The sequence below is a fragment of the Carcharodon carcharias genome, chromosome 5 (assembly GCF_017639515.1).
Source record: "Carcharodon carcharias isolate sCarCar2 chromosome 5, sCarCar2.pri, whole genome shotgun sequence".
NCBI classification, from domain to species: Eukaryota; Metazoa; Chordata; class Chondrichthyes; order Lamniformes; family Lamnidae; genus Carcharodon; species Carcharodon carcharias.
In genome coordinates, this window is record NC_054471.1 from 170,565,654 (window position 1) to 170,586,799 (window position 21,146).

Here is a 21,146-nt window from a genome sequence, read left to right on the forward strand (position 1 = left end):
TGAAGCCCACCAGGTCTCCTGGCCTGCCTGCCAACCCTAAGGTTGGATGGGCAGGTCCATTAATTAGGTTAATGACTTTTTAAATGGCCTCAATAGGCTGTTGACAGGTCTGCGGGCACACAGCTAATTTGGCTGCGCCCCCGCCGACCTGAAAATGGAGATGATGCGGGGTGATGCCGGGAGTTCTGCCTGACGTCATCCTGCGTTATTTTACGTGTTGGCGAGTGGGCCCCGCACCGCGCTCGCCAACCTAAAGATACTGCCCATGATTTCAAATGTCGAGTCTCAAAATTATCCTCAATTCAAAACAACTTGTGTACCCAAAGATCATAGAGACTGTGGGTTAAATGCAATATGTGCAAATTTTAATGTTAATCTATTTTTTTTCCAGAATCAGGAAAGTGTGGCAGAAAAGAAAATGTACAGTAAAAAATGGTTATCTTACAATATCACATGGAACGGTATGTTAATGGTTTTGTGCTCCACACCATAGGAATTGGAGACTTTTCATGTCAGCTAGTTGCTTTCTTTTGCTGAGCTCGTTTTTAAAAAAATCTGTCCTCGGTCTTACCACCACCATCTTCATCATCACCCCAATCCCAGCCCAGGGCAGTGACTGAACAACCTGAGGCTCTAGCCCAACTCCCAGTCCAAAGCTGAACCTGGGTCCGGAGTCTAGACCTCTTCCTGACAGTCTGCAAATGGCTGAGCCACTGTCCTGGGCAGCAGATGGAGCTGGGTGCCCCGTTCCCTTGCTCACCACCACCCAATCGGCAGTGGCAGTTTCCTGTCCCCTGCACTCCTGCTCTCGGGTGCTGGATTTCTCCCCACAGCCTTGGCCTCTGGTGACAGTGACTGCAGCTTTGGCAAGAGAACATGGCAACAGCTGGAACTGAATGCAGCTCGCAGGTGTGCGAGACCAGAGCGCAGGTGAAGGAAAACTGAAAATGGTCATGCAAATTGAAAAACAAGCCCTAAAGAACAAACATCGTTAAAATGAAACAATGTTAAGCAGGGTGACTTAAAATAAGGACCTACATAGCTTTGTAATGTAATTAAATGTTTCCAGAAAAATATTGACTTTTACTCATTGACAATACTGGCAATTCAATGTCAGTACTTCACTATTTCACCATTCATCATCTAGTTAGGTTGTCACAATGTGGAGCTGGCTAACTTGTTTTGAATACCCTTTTGAAGTAGGATCCGAGTACTAAAGTGAGACCATTTGGAGGCTGTTGAATTCATTGGGCTGAATTTTCCCCCCGTCAGGGGGGTTGTGTGGGGGCAGGCGCGAACCCGATTGGTGCCTCCGATCGGGGGGCTGCTGCCATTTTACATGGGCTTGCCCAGAAGTGCTGAGTGCTCCTTGTACAGGCAGGGTAGGGGGGGGAGATTCCCTGAGTCGTTCCCTGCGCTTTTTTGCATGCATCTCCCTGAGGCATGGAGGTGCCTCAGGGAGATCGTTTTGACATGTGTAAATTTAAATAAGGGAAATAAAAACTTTTAAAACATGTCCCCTCTGTCACGTGAGCTGGGACACGCGAAAGAATTATTTTTAAAATTTTTATTGACTTTTAAAACACTTCATGAAACCTCATCCTACGCACCCACCGAACTGAAAATCTAAATGTCACGCGGTGACGTCGGGGCGCCTGCCCTAGGGTCATTCGGACTTGAAACGTTAACTGTGTTCCTCTCCGCAGATGCTGCCAGACCTGCTGAATTTTTCCAGGTATTTTTGTTTTTGTTACCAATACCTTAATTTCTTGGCAGCTAAATTCTCCCAAGCAACATGTAGATTAGGTAGCTGCTGATCACTCTGTGAAGGAGCTCACCACTTTTTCCAGGACAGTGTCACAATTCATAATTTTCCTAATTTAACAAAGTAAATAAAAATGATCACCAGACATTGAATAGGAAATTTTAACCTTACTTTCCCAGTGGAATCTGAGAGAATAGGCAGGTAAATGCCACTTAGTTACTTGCCATTGAAACCTGACTAGGGCTGGGAAACGTGAGGTCACAAAGGAACTACTGGGGCTGAATTCTCTGGTTGGCGAGCAGGCCCGACATGTAAAATGATGTGTGGTGATGTCGGGTGGGTGTCCCGACATCACCGCACGTCATTTATATTTTCAGTTCAGTGGGCGCGCAGCTGAGTCGACTGCGCACCTGCCAAACTGTCAAAGGCTATTAAAGCCATTTTAGACCTAATTAACTCAATTAAATGAGCTGCCCATCCAACCTTAAGTTTGGCGGGCAGGCGAAGAGCCCAGTTGGCCTTTGAATTTTTCATGAAATCTCATCCACGGGCGGGATGAGGTTTCCTGAAGTGTTTTAAAATTTAATAAAAATTTTTACATTAATTCTTTGACATGTCCCAGCTCATGTGACAGTGTCGCATGAGGGGACATGTTTTAAAAGTTTTTTTTCTTCTTTATTTAAATTTACACATGTCAAACTAATCTCCCTGAGGCACGGAGGTGCCTCACAGATTTCTGCGCTCTTCTGGGTGCATGCATGAAAGAGCACAGGAAAATACTCAGGGAATCCCCACCCGTCCGCACTGGGAGCACCACGCTGGGTGGGCCTTAATTGGCCCAGCCATGTAAAATGGTGGCGCAACCCGCCCAACAGGGGTGGAAGTTTTTATGTGAATGGTGAGTCTGAGTTGTGGGGCCTGCTAATACAAAATTCTGGACAACTGGAGTTTCTGGATTTTGGAGTTCCAGACTGAAGTATAATACACATGAGAAAAGTATTTATATAGTTAGGAAAGTAAGTGTTTGAAATAAAAGAACTTGACAGGATATGGGAAAAGGGGAGGATATAGGGACTAACTTAGAGATGCAATGTTTAGCTTGCTTTGTTGTGAATTTTCATTGTGTTGATATTAAACACCCCTGCAATGGCTGCCAGGCAGGAAACAGAAGAAAAAAATTAAAAATGAAGCCCTGCTGTTAAACCTGGTTCTTTGATGCCACATTCAGTCAAATGCTGCTTTGATTTCAAAGGCAGTCACTCTTGGCTCATCTCTGAAATTCAGCTCTTTTGTCTATGTTTGGACCAAGGCTATAATGAAGTCTGGAGCCAACTGGTCCTGGTGGAACCTAAACTGAGGTTCAGTGAGCAGGTAAGTAAGTAGAGTTTGATAGCACTGTCAGCGACACATTGCATCACTTTGCTGGTGATTGAGAGTAGAGAATTGAGAGCTGCTTTCGATTCCATTCTTGGTATTCTCAGCAGCTTGACATATTTAACTTTCAGGAAAGAATGAACTGGCTGGGCTCTTTTTTCCAGAGAGCATTAAATTGAGGGGTGACTTAATAGAAGTCTTTAAAATTATGAAGGTATTTCAAAAGGTACATATAGAGATGATATATGTGTGTGTGTGTATTATATATCTCACATATGCACAATATGCATATACAATATGAACATTATGAGAATGGTATCACATAGAATAATTGAGGTGACTCAATCCATTTAAGAAGAAGCTAAATGAGCACATGAGGGAGAAAAAGATATGGTGATATGGTTAAGTGAAGTAGAGAGTGTGAGGAGGTTCATGTGGAGCATTGACTAGTTGGGCCAAATGGACTGATTCTGTGTTGTAAATTCTATGTAACTGAGATTGCTTATAGGTGTTAAAGGCTAACAGATTAGTATATTCAAAACATGTAGAAGTAAAGGATATATATAAGTATATAGCCATACAGAGACTTGTGTGGTCTGCATGGTAGATGTAGTCTTGAAAGTCAGGTATGAGTAGTATTTGCTTTTTCCAGAGTCGAAGCAGGCACAACTTGACAGCTCTTGTGTATAATACAAATCCACAGAAACGTTTCAACGTTGTAGAAACACTAACAAGTATATAATTCCTTGTCAAATGTTAACACAGCAATATTTAAAAATACCTGCGATTATGTGAAGTCTTTTCTAAATTATGTTGTGAATATTGTGTCTTGCGTCTGGTATATAACGTTAATAAACTATAGATCCTTTTTGTAAGTGAGACAGATGAGGAAACTTTCCCTATTTAAGTTATTTTTCCATAAACAAAATTTAAACCTTGTTTGTGGTATAGGGAAGAGTTGAAGAGTGGGGAGAAATAAAAATTGAAACTTGACAGTGATGCATTCATTATGATAAGACATATAAATTACATAGTAATTATGTATTTGCATATCATAGGATTGTAAAATTACAGCACAGAAGGAGTTCATTTGGCCTGGGATCCATGTATCATAGCCAGACAGCTCTTCAAATGGAGCTATCCACTCTAATATTGTTTCCTTACACTTGTCTGCTGCCTTCTATAGTTTTTCTTTTCATTTATCCAATTTCCTTTTATGTTGTAGTTTCTGTCTCGGTGGTCATTTGTGGTCAATCTTTGCATGCTCCAATAATATTGAAAAAATCTTTTAATTTAGTTCTGAAAATCCTGAGTGTGATAATCTTGAAAATATGCCTCTTGTACTGATTAAACAAACAATGGAAACAATCTTTCACTGAGCCTCTCGAGACCTTTCATAAGTTGAAAACAAATGTGTTTGGCTTGATTACAAAATATATTTTATCCTAAATCAATCATCTTTTACACACACAAGCTTAGTACTACAGTTGGTTTTCTTGGAGATATCAGTTATTCAGAAAAATTCAAAGCTTTAACCTGCTTATATGTCAAAAATTGCAGTGATCTCCTATGACATTTACATGAGCTGCATGTAGTTTCTAATACCGGTGAGATTATGCAGCTGGATGCAAAATTGTAATTGAATGGTAAATATTTTATCTAATTTACAGTTTCATACCATCTTTTGTTGCATATCCTTTTGGTTAAAGGAGAAGGAAGAAAAAGTCTTAGTATTTTGTGTTACAAACAATTTACCTAAGAAACTATCTTTTATTAAAATGTTGTCTGTGAGATTTACCCAATTCTGTTCATTCATGTCAGTGTTTTTGTGTAATTTCTGATATTGTAAATCTGCTTTGGGAAAATGCATTAATTTTAATCTTTTCTTATTACTATTTGGCTACTAACTACTTGCTTCTACAGCTATGCTTTTGGTACAATATGGGCTATGATTTCTTTCATGACTGCTGCACATTCTATAGTCAACTAATATATTCAACTTATACAAATAAAGCTGTCAGTTTTCCTCTATCAAGACGGATAATATGTCATTGAGAGCAATTTCAGTGTTACCTGCCAGTCAGGAAACTAAAGGGCATGATAAGATCTTGCTAGAGACCAGTAACTTCTTTAAAGTAGACAAAATTTGAAATTCTAGTTATTTGCTAAAAGAATGAAGCCACAAGATTCCAAAGTTTAAAACAAAGAAAAAAAAACTTTTACTATACAAGAATCAACAAAGCTAACACTAAATGCTATCTTTTCTTTACTCGAACATCCAAAATTGCCGAGTTAAACATGAATTAACGGGCAAATTGTGGTCAAATATAAACTATAAATTGCTCATTAAATGGCAGATACAACTAAAACAGATCTTATGAATTGGCTTAGCAGTCCACTCTGATCTTAGTGATCACAGTGAGCCACAAAGCCCTTCAAACTCTCTTCCTCATGAGGAATTTCAGCTCCTCCTTCTAGGAGCTTGTCTGATCCCCCAGTGACAGCAACGCACAATCTACCCAAGTTCCCTGGGCACAGTCTTCACCACAAATGCCACATGTCTGCAGGACCTGCTCAACTTATTCTGGATGGCGTAGATCCACCACTGTTATCTTCAAGTTACAGCTGCAGCAGCTTATTCTCTTTGTTTATTCTCAGCTTCTGGATCTAGCCTCCTCTTCTCAAGTCTCCTTCAACTTGTCTGTTCTGCTCCAGTGGACTCAACAACTGCTACTGCCCAGCTTGGACTGAACTGTGTCCTTTTACATCTTTCAACAAGGTTTCAGTTTCGATTTCCCAAACTCAGTTTGTGTTTGGTTTTTTTTAGACTGGGAAGTTCAGTTTCATTTCTGTATTTACCTTTTTTGCTTCCCTTTCAGTTTCATTTTTAGTTCGGCTTCTGTTTTGAGGTAGGGTCTGTCTCAAAAGCATACAAATTAAATTGAAAAATATAGATTCCCTCACAGGTGTAATATTGGTTTTACACCTTGCCCGATTTTATTTTCCATTGAAATAGTAATATTGGGTAGCATGTATAAGAGGAATTCTTTTTGGTTGTATAGTATGGGTAGTTTATTGTTTACGTGCCAAGTAATAACTAACCCAGTGCCACTGCAGTCATTGACACTTGGATAAAACACTTATTTATACTAGTTCAAGCAAAATTTCCTCTGAATGATTTCAACCATTTATGCTTTTCTTACAGATTAACAGACCACCAGCAAAGCTTAATCTACTCACATGTCAGGTGAAAGCAAATCCGGATGAGAGAAAATGTTTTGATCTCATATCACGTATGTTTTTTTTAAACCTATGAAATACTTTTGCATGTGGTCCAAGAAAAATACTTCCATAGGTGGAGACTTAAAGGATGTTCACAAAACTGTAACTATTCAGAAAATGTTGGAAATATAAACATAATATATTGACTATAAATTTGAAGGGACAAGATCCTTCTGTAATTATTGATTGAAGAATTTTATGCTTAAAAATTAACAACATATTTTACAGGCCTTAAAATATTCAAATCCTTGTTGATCTCCCAAGGTAATACTGTGTTGAGGTCAAGTACAATATTCAGATCGAACAGGCTCAGGAGTGTGAGAATAGCTCAACCCAAAGAAGGGGGTGGAAGAGTTTGAGGACAAAGCTGGGGAAAGAGGTGGTGGTGAAAGCAGGAAGAGGATGGAGAGAGGTGGGCTGAAGGCAATAAAGAATTTGGAGGATGGGGAAAACAGTGCTGGAGAATTACCCAGGTTGGAGACGGGTATGGCAGTAAATGCTTTCCTGTGGAACGGGGTAAACTTTGAGACATTTTGTGAATTAATGTTTTTTATAAGTGCAAGTGCAAGGGATTTTAAAATGAAGAATTTCCATAAAGCTGAATTAGTCACAATATTTTAAGAATCCCTGATATTCTTTAGAATTTTCTGTTAATGTCACTTAAATAAAGTCTGTCTTTTAGGAATCAACCCTGCATGTAAAAGTGAATTTCTGATTTGCAACACTACTGCTAATGGTTTGAATTTTAAATTTTCAATGCATCTTTTGTCAATGTGTAGATGACAGAACGTACCATTTTCAAGTGGATGATGAACAGGAATGCCAAGTGTAAGTTTTAAAACTACTGATGTAAAATACTTAAAAGCTTAAGAAGACTAGCTTCATAAGAATGGCTCTGCAGCAAATAATTATTCCTACTTTGGAAACAGAGTAAGCTACCATGAGCTGGATTTTACGCAGCAATGGGGGCCCCACCCTGCCTTAAAGGTCGGTGGTGAACCCGCCTCCACTTTATCCTGAGCTGATTTTTATGGCTGTCAGCATGTTAATTGGCTTGGATGGGACTTATGCCCCCATCTCAGAGGACATTCCATCTCCAAGAGCTGTTAACCAATCAACTGGCTGGCAACTCTTTAGTCGCAGCAGCACTACCGGGAGCGGTTGCCACTGCTGGGACTGCAGGCAGTTGACCATGCCGAGGGACCATGGGGCTGGATTATAAGGTGAGTAGGGGGTTTTCCTGGGGCCAGACTGGTAGGCCTGGAAAAGGTGAGTGAAGGACCTGGTTGGAAGAGTGGGGGAGCTGTGGGTTTGCTGTTACACAAGAAAACAAGAATTGGGAGCAGGAGTAGACCATTGAGCTGCTCTGCTATTCAGTACGATCATGGTTGATCTTGGGCTTCATCTCCATTTTCCTGCCTTCCACCATGTCCCTTGAGTCACTGAGAGACCAAAAATCTGTCTATCCCAGCCTTAAATGTATTCAATAATGGAGCATCCACAACCCTCTGGGGTAGAGAATTTCAAAGATTTCACAACCTTTCAGGGAAGTAATTTCCCCTCTTCTCAGCCCTAAATAATCAGCCACCTTATCCTGAGATTGTGCCTCCTTATTTTAGATTCCCTGACCAGCAGAAACAACCTCCCTCAGCATCTACCCTGTCAAGCCCCTGAAGAATTTTGTATGTTTCAATGAGATCGCCTCACATTCTTCTAAACTCCAAGAATGTAGGCCCAATTTACTCAGCCTCTCATCATAGGACAATCCCCTCATCACAGGGGTCCATTTAGTGACCCTTCACTGTACTGCCTCAAATGCAAGTATATTCTTTCTTAATTATGGAGACCAAAACTGCAAACAGTATTCCAAATGAGGCCTCGCCAAAATCCTGTACAATTGTAGCAAGACTTCTTTATTCCTGTGTTCCAGTCCCTTTGCAATAAAGACCAAAAGCAATTTGCCCTCCTAATTATTTGCTGCACCTGCATGCTGATGTCCTGTGTTCCTTGTATGAGCACACCCAAGTCTCTTTGAACAACAACACTTAAAAGTTTCACAAGTTTTTAAAAAAATTCTGCTTTTCTATTCTCACAATCAAAGTGAATAACTTCACGCTTCCCTACATTATACTACATCTGCCATCTTGCTGCCCATTCATTTAACCTATCTATATCGCGTTGCAGCCCTTCTGTGCCCTCCCTACAGCTTACTTTTCCACCCAGCTTGGTATTATCAGCAAACTTAGATACATTACTCTCTGTCTCTTCATCTAAGTCATTAATATAGATTGTAAATAGCAGAGGCTCCAGCAGTGACCCTTGTGGCACTCCACTACTCACTGCCTACCAACTTGAAAAAGCCTCATTTATGCCCATTCTCTGTTTTCTATCCTTCCTCTATTCATGCTAATATATTACCCCCAAGTCCATGAGCCTTACCTTGCTTATTAACTTTTTGTGTGGCACCTTATCAAATGCCTTTTGGAAATCCAGGGTTACTGCATCTACTGGTTCTCCTTTATCTACCCTTCTGGTTACATTCTCAAAAAACCCTAATAAATTTGTCAAACAGGATTTCCCTTTAGTCAAACCATGTTGACTTATTCTAATCAGACAATACTTTTCTAAGTGCATTGTTAAGACTTAGAAAAGTATTGTATGATTAGGTGCATTGTTAAGACTTCCTTAATAATAGATTCTAGCATTTTCCCAATATCTTATGTTAGGCTAAGTGGCCTGTACATCACTGTTTTCTCTCCTCCTCCTTTCTTGAAAAGCGCTGTAACATTTGCCAATTTCCAATCTGATGGGACCATTCCCGCATCTAAGGAATTTTGGAACATCATAGCTCGCGCATCCATTATCTCTGCAGCTATCTCTTTTAGAACCCTAGGGTGTAGGCCATCAGCGATTTTAGTCCCTTTAATTTCTCCAATACTTTTTCTCTGCTGATAATTTCCTCAACTTCCTCACTCATTTTAGCCTCTAGGCCCTGTCTGTTTTTGGTATTATACTTGTGTCTTCTACTGTGGAGACAGATACAAAACATTTTTTCAATGCCTCTGCCATTTCCTCATTCCCCATGATAATTTAAGGGACTAACGTTTACCTTAGCTACTCTCTTCCTTTTTATATATTTATAAAAGCTCTTATAATCTGTATTTATATTATTGGCTGGTTTACTTTCATATTCTAATTTTTCTCTTTTTATCAATGTTTTGGTGGCCCTTTGCTGGTTTCTAAAACACTCCCAATCCTCAGACTTGTTACTGTGTTTTGCGACATTCTTCTTTTAATCTAATGCTATCCTGACCTTCCTGAATGAGCTATGGATGGGCCTTTCTTGCTGAGTTTTTATTTTTCAATGGAATGTATTTTTGTTGAATGTTTTGAATTGCTTCTTTACATGTTTCTTACTGTTCATTTACCCCCACACCTTTTAGTTTATTTTCCCAATTAATCTTAGTCAATTCTCCCCTCATACCTATGTAATTGGCTTTTTTAAGATTCCTGTTTGTGATTGGAGTATGCCACTTCAAACTTAACATGGAATTCAGTTTCCCAGCGGATCTTTTACTATGACATTACTAATTAACCTTGCTTCATTACACAATATTATCCCTAGTTGGTTCCACAAGATGTTGCTGGGAACTTTCCAGCCCTGCTCACAAAAAGGCCTTATCCCCATAATCTTGCACACTCTCTCTCCAGGTAGCAATCCAATTCCCCTTTGAATACTTTGCTCGAACCGGCCTCCACCACCCTTTCAGGAAGTTTGTTCCAGACTCCAACCAACCTCTGGGTGAAAAAACTTTTCCTCACATCACATTTACTCCTTTGGCCAATTATTTTGAATCTGTGCCCTCTAGTTCTTAATGTTCTCTTGAGTGGGAACAATTTCTCACTATTTACCCTGTCCATACCCCTCAGGATCTATCAAGTCTCCTCTCTGCCTTCTTTTCTCCAAGGAAAACAGTTACAGCCTCTCCAATCTACCCTCATAGCTACAGTTCTTCATACCTCAAATCATTCTCTGTACTCTCTCCAATGCCTTCACGTCCTTCCTTAAGTATGACACCCAGAACTGGACGCAGTATTCCAGATGAGGCCTAAATAGTGTCTTATATGTCCTCCTTACTCTTGTGCTCAATGTCCCTATTAATAAAGCCTAAGATACTATATGCTTTATTAACTGCTCTCTCAACATGTCCTGCCATCTTCAATGACAATTGTACGTATACACCGAGATCCCTCTGTTCCTGTGTCTCCTTTAGAGGCTCTCCCTTCAATTAGTATTTGTGATCTGGGTTCAAAAAAGTTAACGTACAGTGTGAGCAAGTACAAAAATGGAAAGGAACTGAGTTGTAAGAGAAGTTAGCAATCTCCCCTTCCATGTAATTATCTCTTCACTAGCTGATAGACTGTATTCTTAAATGTGACCGTTACGTATAATTGGCAACCGAGAAGTTAGATCTTAACGGCACATAACTTCAGATGGATTAAAATGAGACTTTTTTTTAGTAAGGCAGTATTGTTCAATTAAACTTGTTATTCCACAATGTTTGTACATTGCTATCTGGACGGCTGTAAAACCTTCCTGGCACATTATAAAATTAAATTGTTGCCAAAAATGCAGTGATTTGCATGATAAATTAAGTGGAATTCTTCTGTACTGGCAACTTGGGAATACATTTATGGTTTAAGACGACCATAGAAGGAAAAAAAACACCAATCAATGCAGTGCTGGTTAAATGGCAACCATGGACCCAATTGTTCCTTCTAGCTACTGCATTCTGCTGGAGTAATGGCGGTGTTCATGGTCCAAAAGCACTAGCAAGCTAAAGTCAATTCTGGAATTTTGTATATTTAAGTGTTAAGTGTAACCTCTTGCCCAAATAAAAGAAGTAATGGAGAAATTCACCTAAGGACATAAACAGTTATGCAATGCAAATAGTTTGCGTTGCCCCATTATACTGCTTCTTATGTTTCAGCAGATTCTATTTTTTATATCCATTTTATAATTACCACTGTACTGCATTGAATTGCCAAGAGTGACGTGGTTGAGTTTACTTTCATGATCTAAAAGTTCTCATTGGAATATAAATGAAACCTGGACTACTAACTGATCAAATGCTTTAAAATGTATACAGTCTTAAATTTTTATTGTCTTTTCTTTTCTTTATTTAAATATGGGCTTATTAGCTAATCACGAGAATCAATGGTCTCCTGATGACTCGTTGAATCTATCCAGTGTTTAGCCAAGCCATATACACCAAGGGCAGGATTTTGAGGCTGTTGGGCAGGCAGGCCTGGGAGCAGCTGGGAACCGGCCTGCCACCTGTGATCGGCCCCCGACCGCGATTTCATGCTGGCAATGAAAGCTCTCTGAAGGCAGAGAGTTGCCTCAGGGGGCTGAAGAATTTTAAACCCCTAACTAAAGATTTTAAAGTCCTGGAACAAAATTCCTCACCTAAACATGTTGCCCAAACATTTTTATTTTTTTAAAAATAATGTTGGAAACCTCATCCCAACCTTGGATGAGGTTTCTTCAAAAATGCAAAGGCCGCCTAGCCAATTTGCCTGCCTGCCAACTCTAACATTGGATGGGTAACGAAAAATAGCAGTTAATTAATTGATTAATGGCCTTAATAGGCTCTTAATTGTTGACGGGCGTGCTGCCAACTCTCGCGTGTGCCCGCCGACTGAAATATTGCTTGAGTGTGCGATGGCATCGGGACGCTCGCCTGATGTTATTGCGTGCTATTTCACGCATGTCGGACACACGTCCCATGCCGAGCGGAAAATCCTGCCCCAAAGCTCAATTCCTATATGTGCTAGTTAGCTAATTTCAGTTGAGATAGTGCTGGGGCCCTACAATTGTCCTCAATTCCTTTGTGGTAGAAAGATCAAAATTGGCAAGATTCCGTACCCTTGATTGCCACCGCAGCTGAAAGCATGCCTGGGTGGAAATCGGGCAGAATTTTTCTCCCATCGGGTGGGCGCATGCCCGACCCAAACAAGCGTAAAATGACATACGATGGCGTCGGGTGAGCGTCCCGACATTATCGCGCACTCGCTTGATATTTTGGTTGTCGGGCATGCGTGGGAGTCAGCCTACAATTAAGCAGCCTATAAATACCCTTAATCAATTAACTGAGTGGAAGTTTTCACTTCCCGTCCAACCGTTAGATTGGCTGGTGAGTGAGAAGGCCAAGTGGCCTTCGTACTTTGGCAAAACCTCATCCACAGGCGGGATGAGGTTTCAACCAGTGATTTTAAAAAAAACCTTTTACACTCCTCTTTAACGTGTCCCTGCTCATGTGACAGAGTCACACGAGGGGACATGTTTTCATGATTTTAAATATCTTTATGGTTAAAAATCTTCAGCTCCCTGAGGCAATGCTGTGCGCCTCTCTATTTATTGCTCACGCTCCTTCCTCCCCCACCTTGGCAGCACCGCAGCGCGCAATTCATGCTGGCTGGCCGTTAATTGGCCGGCCAACGTGAAATCGCGGTCGGGGCCTGATCTTGGGCGGCGTTCGGCTTCACAACCGTTCCCAGGCCTGCCTGCTGCACCTGCCCTACGAGGGCAAAAGTCTGCCCCAGCTGAAGATAGAATCAGACTTATTGTTCTGTCAAAGTCATGTAGCCTTCACACAAACAAAAGAGGAGTATTTTATACTTGGAACCATTATTTTACCTGTCCAATTGACATCGATGCAGGCCACCTTTGATAAAAACTTGGAAAATTAGTTGATGATGACTAACAAAGTAATGGAGATGAGCATCTTCGGAAAGTGAGATCCAAAAGGCCATATATTATTCAAAGTCATAACCCAAGCAACAGAAATCTTAAAGGAATGGAAATGTGCATTGTTGACAACAACAGCTTTGAGGGCTTGGAAATAACAGACCAGTCCTATTTTGCTAGTGTAGAAATGGAGCTCAAGGTGGATAGAAACGTGCACAATGAAATCATCATCCCATACTGAGTTGATTGGTCTGAAACCAATGCAAAGAAACACAGCAATCTATCCACATTATTTAAGAACCATATGAAGAAGAAACAATAAATCAAAAGCATCATCACACTATGTAGCAGGTGCAGTAAAAGAAGTCATCTTTCCCCCTCCTGCCTACATGCCAAATGCAAAGGCAAAGCACCAACCCAGTCAAAAGGCAACATCAACATTTTGTGACCAATGTGTTCAAAATCCAAAGGGACCTTTGGCATCATGTGTGACCTAAGCTGCTATGCTGAGAAGCCAAAAAAGGATAGAAAAAATCCTGGAAAAGGTGAGCTATGAATGAATATGTTCAGAGGAAAAATCAAGATTGAAGAAATATAAAAATGATAATCAACAACCAAAAATAGGAAAAATGAATAAACAAATCTAGAATTGGTAAAAGTTAGGAATAATCTCTCACCTGCAGAAGGGGATCTGGAATTTTTCAATTGAAACTTAAAAGAAGCCGACCCACTTGCCTGGTTTCATCAGAATACTTAAAACCTAAATTCACATTCCAAAGCCCATCAAAGGATAAAGCAGATATCCATGTAGTAAATTATGTCCTTATGGATGCAACAAAAACAGAAACTGAGGCTTCATAAATTAGGCTGGTTTAAGCAACTAATAATAAAAATAGAACCAGATGGACCACTCGGCATTGATGGAGGCATTAGATTTGGACATGGCAAAGGCACATCATTCAAATACAGTAAAAAGAGCTGGTCAATCTTGATTCTGAAGACTGAAAGCAAAGAACAACTCAAAAGCATATAAAGTTAGTGATGTATCACCGTTGGCCCAAGGATATTACACCTCTTCATTAAGCTGATAGCAGGAAGAGTGGTTAAGGGCATCAGACTGAACCCCAGACAAAAGACATTCAAACTCAGCCACAGCATTCAGAACATAGCGAAAGATGTTAAATATAATAGAAAATAACTTGCACAGTTATTTATCAATCTTGTTAAAACATAACTGATCCTTGGAAACTGGTATCATTCCTATAGAGGGAATGATACAAAATAGTCAGACTAAGGGTCTCTCCAGATTTTCTCAAGCAGTTAACTGACTTAGTTATGTTCTAAGACTGATGTGACATATTTCACTATATCGTATTCGTAGTCTTTCACGTTGTTGTTTGTGTTCTGCAATTGTGTAATTGGCTTTTGAATAAACTGACAAATTCATATCAGATGATGTATGCCTCATTTGTATCCTAATAACCCCATAATTTCTTTACTGTCCTCTCCAACTCTATCCTGTCTGTGCCTGGTGGCTTAATGAGTCCTTTCAACCTATTACCCACTCCTCCCCTGATCTTGAGAATTTCACTGTTGTTCACCTTGAGGATAAGCCAGACTAAGGCTTGAAAAGAGCATTGTTCAATAGAATAGTGCAATCAAATACCAAAGCATGCTCGTTCAATGTTAAATTTATCCAACAAGTGGGGAAAGAGGAGAAAAATGGCTAAAATGAAATAATAAACACTATCAAGTAGTTGGATGCTTATGGCACCTTATGGTGCCTGAGATTCATGAGTACTAAGTCAAAATCTTTAGAACACAGATATAGCTTTTTAATTGTAAACATAGTATTGTATAGAAATACTTCCTCTTCAGTTCCATATGTCTGAAATATATCTCACTTCCCATTTTCCAGTTGGATGTCTGTTTTGCAGAATAGCAAAGAAGAAGCTTTAAACAACGCTTTCAAGGGAGACCATAACACAGGAGAAAATAATATTGTCCAAGAGTTAACAAAAGCAATTATTGTAGAGGTACAGCGGATGACTGGAAATGATGTTTGCTGTGATTGTGGGGCACCAGGTAATTTGTGTTAACAATTAAATGTTGATTAACAGGATTGTTGCATCAAAGAAGTCAGTTCTTAGTCACAAATACCCTTGTATTTGTTTATATCACTGTTTATATCCCATGTTTGGTTTTAACTGCACATTATAATCTACTGATTTTATTTCCATATCCATCTGTCCTATAGTATTAGTAAAGAGCTAATTAATGTTTTGCATCAAAACAATACAAATGTCTCTACATTTGGGACTTAACGTTGATAACTAGCTCCGAGAGGCTTCACGTACCCATGCAAAACGGACATGATGAATGCGTATACAATAGTTGATGTGAAAATGTGAAATTTTTCAAGTTTTCTTTGGCAGCTTTCTTTTGAACTATTGGTATCCTGTGAAGCTCCATTTATTTCTTGGAATGTAGCTTTTGATTTAAAGAATTAGTGAATTTCTTACATTTCTTACATTCTGATCAACTCTCCTTAGCACTCTCCTGAACCTCTTACCAAAAATATCCTTTCTAGTTTCATTTGACCCAAGCCAAAGTCATCAAGGCCAACAGGACAGCAGAGTGAGGAGACTGTTTCCAATGCGGTGCTGGTGAGGGGGGAGCACCTGGACGTTGCACCTGCAAGCGCAAACTTAAAGCACCTTATTCACAACATGGACAGGGCATAGGTGATATTTGTTTTTCATTGGTGTGATGGAGAACACCTCTGAATTTCATTTGTTAACTTTATGGCAGGCACCATATCATTAAATGTGTTTTTGTTCAACAAGCCTCTGGGTTCTTCTTTTGTTCTGCAGGTGCAGGGTAACCCATGATGTTACTTGTTTCTCATTAAACTTTATTGAAATGGCACATAGTGCATGTTGTTGACCAAGCAAATGTTCTTGTCAGGGATCGAGTATGGAGCCTGCAGCCCTGGCATGTGGTGGTGGTTGTTCTTATTTGGTAGGCTAGCTGAAGGAGCATTGGATCAAAGCATCCCGGTTGTCCCTGCCTCCCTAGAGGTTGCCCAGGTCAGCTTCTGTGCCCTCAGTGTTATCCTGACTGTGCTCGTCCTCGGACTCACTATTAGACTCGTCTATTGCCTGAGCAGCTGCATCAAGATCATCTTCCTCCACTGCGTCCACCCTTTCCAGCGCCAGATTGTGGAGTACGCAGCATGCAACCACTATCAACAACACACAAGTTGGGGATATTGGAGTGCGCCCCCTGAATGGTCCAGGCATTGCAAGCACATCTTGAAGACCTATGGCACTCTCTACCACTGCCCTTGTGGACTCATGACTCCTGTTGTTTTCTTGTGGCGGAGAGGCATCATGAGCCATCTTTTGAGGGAATAGCCCTTGTCACCCAGCATTCATCCATCCGGTCGGGCTGGAGCACCGAAGAGTCTCGTCACCTGGGAGTGTCTCAGGTTGTAAGCATCATGGGAGCTGCCAAGGCACCTTGCACAGACTTGCAGAATCTGGATCCCGTGGTCACACACTATCTGCACGTTCATGGAGTGGCATCCTTTCCTGTTGACAAAGGCATCCAGCTCACCCGCTGGCACCTTGATGGCCACATGTGCAGTCGATTGCACCCTGGACATGGGGGAACCCAGCATTCGTTGCAAAGCTTCTGGCTCGTTCTGCCTGGCTGGCCTCATCCGAACGGTAGTGAAAGAAAGTCAATGCACGCCTGAACAGTGTGTCTGTCACCAGCTTGACACAGCTGTGGACAGCTGATTGGGAGACTCCACAAAGGTCACCTACTGACCCCGGGAAAGAGCCGAAGGTATAGAAGTTGAGGGCCACTGTGACCTTCAGAGCCACTGACATGGGGTGTCCACCCATACAATCGGAGCTGATCTCAGGGCTGATCCTCTCACAGATGGAGGTCACTGTCTCCCTTGAAAGGCAGAGCCTCCTTCGGCATTGCACCTCAGACATATTGAGGTAGGTGCATCGCCTCCTGTAAACCCTGGCAGCAGGATAGTGGTGTCTTCTGCAGCTCCTTGAACCTTGGACTTCCTGTTGGCCCTGCGCCCCTTGTGCCTGCGCCTCTCCTCCCACAGGTCACTACCCTGGAGGCTGAATCGGGACGCCTGGTCTCCTCCCCCTTCTGCCCCTCTCTTCCTCCTCAGAGGAGGTGCCTCCAGCGGAGACCACAATCCCCATTCCCAGGGTAGGAGAAGAAGGCTGCCTGATACCTGGAAGGCCCCAAGTGGTATGAATCCTCTGGAGGCCTGAAAAACAGCAATGAGTCCTGAACTGAAGCCTCTCATTTCTGTCAAAGCAGCTCTGAAGCGAAATGAAGATGCCCTGTTCACACAAGTAAGCAGCAACAAGTTATGAGCTAAAGTAGAAACTACTTGCATTAACAAGGGCACTCATCCCTCTTATTCTGCCCATGGATAAGGCTTTTAAAAATATTGCCTGCCCAGTTAGCCCGTACAACGGCCTGAAAATTGCACGGGCCACGTAAACTCCGGGACAATTGGTGTCTCAAGGGCCTTAACTGGCCAGTTAATTAATGGCAGGTGCATCTCTGTCTTAATTGCATGCCCGCCTAGTGGAATATCACAAGGGTGCACGTTGACGTCGGCCAAGTGTGCCGACGTCTACGCACTTCAGCTCTCGGTCGGATGTGATGGGCGCGCACCCCCATGCTGACCTAAATATTCTGCCCTAGAGGAAATTTCTCTCATTACAGAAGATGAGGCTGTCCCAATTTCACTATGTATGAAATATACAGAAATCATATTTTAAGCATGTATTAATAAATGTTTTTGTGCATGGACATATATTTTTTGTAGAGAAGTTAGAAAGGAATTAACTGGAATGGTGGTGAGAAAGTTGGATAGGAGTAAGGCGAGTATGTACTGAAACTCATTTCATTCCAAGATTATGGCTTTCCCCTTGAAAGTATTTCTTTATTGATGGAAGGGGAATTAAATATTGTCAGATGCTTGGCTATGGGATGGAAAGCAAGAGTGAAGGTAAACCCTTCCCAGCATTCTCATCAATTATATCAAATTTTATAAATTGAAATGTTTGATAAGGGAGTCTTCAGCAAAACTAACCTTCAGAGATGAAAGCAAGATTTGCAGAGATTTTTCTCAATGCAGTTTCAAATGAAATATTGAAAATATAATTTGACAACATAAATTGTTATGAAATTGTCAAAAGGGAAAATTGTCACGCTTCACTGTAGAAAAGTCACAGAACTCTAGATTAAATCTACTAAATTGGAAAATAATTGTTGCTGTATGACCAATTTTGATGCAGTTGTATCAAAAGCTATCATGGAGAATTGTGTTTATAAAATCAGTTCCATGGTTGTCAGATTATAGTTACATTTCCAGGTAATATTTACAAGTAATTCATTTGGCTTGGCACAAACAACATCCAACAAGTATGTGGAGGAGGTGGACAGAGTTTAATCAAGATGCTCTTGATGTCATGAGTTGGAGGGCAGGGTTGATTTACTTGCTGGTATTTAACTGCCCATTGTTTTAGTGTGTTTGTAATAGCAAAGAATGACCATTTAATCTGTTTTTGAGGGCACGTATTCAGGGAGTAATGTTGGTTAGAACACAGGAAAGCTCTTCTCTTTGACAAGTGCAATAGAATCTTTAACATCCACTAGGCAGATAGGATGATTTAACACATAATCCTAAGGGTGCCACCTCTAATAATAGCTTACTCCCTCAATGTGAATCCAGGTCTAATACTCATCACCAGGCATGATGCTCAAGCTTACAACCTCTTTATACAAAGGAATGAAGTACAGCCAATGGCATCCGACTGATATATTGACTGGGTATTTTAAGTGGATAAAAATAACTTATTATAAAGCAGGATATTTCAGTGGGAATTTAATTTTTTTTTGTTTTAGAAAAACGCCTAATCATTTTACACCTGTCCAAAATCATTTTTTTTAATTAACAATGTCAAATTATCAAGGAAATGTGGTTTGCTAAAGGTTTCTGCTCTACTGTAAAAGACGGTATTAGATCCTAGTAATAGTGCTTGTGGTATTTTGAAATTGACTGGTACATTTTATTTAACAGACCCTACATGGTTATCTACTAATCTGGGAATTCTAACATGCATTGAATGCTCTGGAATTCATAGAGAACTGGGGGTTCACTACTCCAGAATACAGTCCCTTACATTAGATGTATTAGGAACATCAGAACTCTTGGTAAGTCCCTTTTTAACTGAGAATTTTGTTTTAATCCAATTTCTGCAGAAAATTGGAGTAATAGTCAACACAGGTTGCTGTTCAACATTGTTTGCAGGTTACTTATAGTATAATGTGGCAGTAATGAAAGCCTAAGGGCAGGCCTTCAACTTACCTGGCTGCCATACCTGAACATAAATGGTATAGAAAGATAAGATGGAAAAAGGAGACAAACCACAAGTGGGGAAGCACTCAAATGAAATGCAGCTCAAGTTATACATATTGTAGTGTAAACAAAGGGAATTTAAACTGAAATATGACGACTATAAAAATGTGCAAACTTCGCATTTTTTTAAAAAGTAGTTTGCTGATGCAACTCTGGCTCCAGACATAATGGGGGTGTATTTTAATCCTTAAGAAGAGGTGGATTAGGGCTGGGTATAGAGGTTAAAAAAAATAAGATCCTAATGCTGCTCACTTCTGGTTTTTGGCAGAGGCAAGGCATGGTATGGACAACCAACCAAACCACTCTCAGGATGTATGTTGGTTTTTGAAATATTTTAAGCAGTCTGTCCCTCTATTTTCCCCCAGTTTTTATTTTTAATACATGGAGGCTAGAATTCCTAAGCCTCAGAAATTCCAGCAGGTGTGAAGGCTGGATCCATGAGGCAGTGTTTATTACAGTGTTTCTAGGCCAGAAGGAGCAGAAATGTTTTTGTCAGGCCGAAAAATTCAAACTGCCATGTGATCACACCCTCACAATTATTTGACTGCCCCCCCCCCTCCCCCCGCCACTTCATCCCTCATGGTGTCCAAATTGCCCACTACCTCCCCAGCCCTGCCATCCCCACAGTGCCCTAATTTGCCAAAAGATTTTACACAGAATTAAATGCAATCTTGAGACCAAAATTACCTTGTCTGTGCCATCGTGTTAAACATCATAATTTTATCAACTGTCAATCTTCCAGAGATTAAGCCACGTTGTTTATATGTAACAAAGGCCTTAATCTGCTGAGAATTAAATGAGCAAGTGTTTTCCTGCAACAAAGAAGAGCGGTGCCACAACAGTTGCCACACTCAGCTATGCTTCCTTTGCTCTTATAAATGGCAAGATAACTTGTTGAATCCAATCCTTCAGATAACTTTGAATTTCTATATCCAGCACAGAAGTGATGTAGTAATTGATCATTACATCCACATCAGTTCTGAGAAGTTCCAGATATATTGCAGCAGGTTGGAACCTTGCTCAGCTTCATACTTGTAATTGCCATAGCAACTTACTCTCATAGAACAGAGATTAAACTTGGTGGTCATGTATTGCCGTGAATGCTGCCTAAGACAGCACCTCATAATGGCAGAGTGGGGGAGGGGGCGGTAGGATGATTACGCAGGCTGCAAAAGTATATTCTCCATCGCTTCATCTGCATCTCCTGATCTGTAAGCAGGAATCCATCTAAGGCTTTGATATGTCGCAAATGCATCTCTGATTCAATTATTTTAGAGTGTTCTTCAACTTATCTGCGATTTTATAAGCCCTGGCTCTTTGACCATTCCTTATTGCCCACTTTCTCTATGAGTTAAGGTCTTTATAGAGAGATGTACCCCCTTAAAGGCATCCAGCAAACCTTTCATTGGTGTCTGGAGTACGTGAGGAAAGCCACTCCTCATTAGCCCATCTTCTTGGTTCATTGGCCTCCTTAAGGTCAGTATTGAACAACGTATTCTTAAAAA

General features: G+C 40.7%; 1 protein-coding gene across 1 annotated transcript in view; it reads left to right on the top strand.

Annotated features, from left to right (window-relative positions):
* asap2a (ArfGAP with SH3 domain, ankyrin repeat and PH domain 2a) overlaps positions 1-21,146 on the top strand; it is a 207,759-nt gene that overhangs the window by 144,670 nt on the left and 41,943 nt on the right. Inside the window, exons 11-15 of the mRNA XM_041188015.1 lie at positions 392-461; positions 6,345-6,432; positions 7,201-7,249; positions 15,091-15,257; positions 19,303-19,436. Coding sequence (XP_041043949.1) covers positions 392-461; positions 6,345-6,432; positions 7,201-7,249; positions 15,091-15,257; positions 19,303-19,436 — 508 coding nt within the window. The remainder of the gene's footprint in view (positions 1-391; positions 462-6,344; positions 6,433-7,200; positions 7,250-15,090; positions 15,258-19,302; positions 19,437-21,146) is intronic.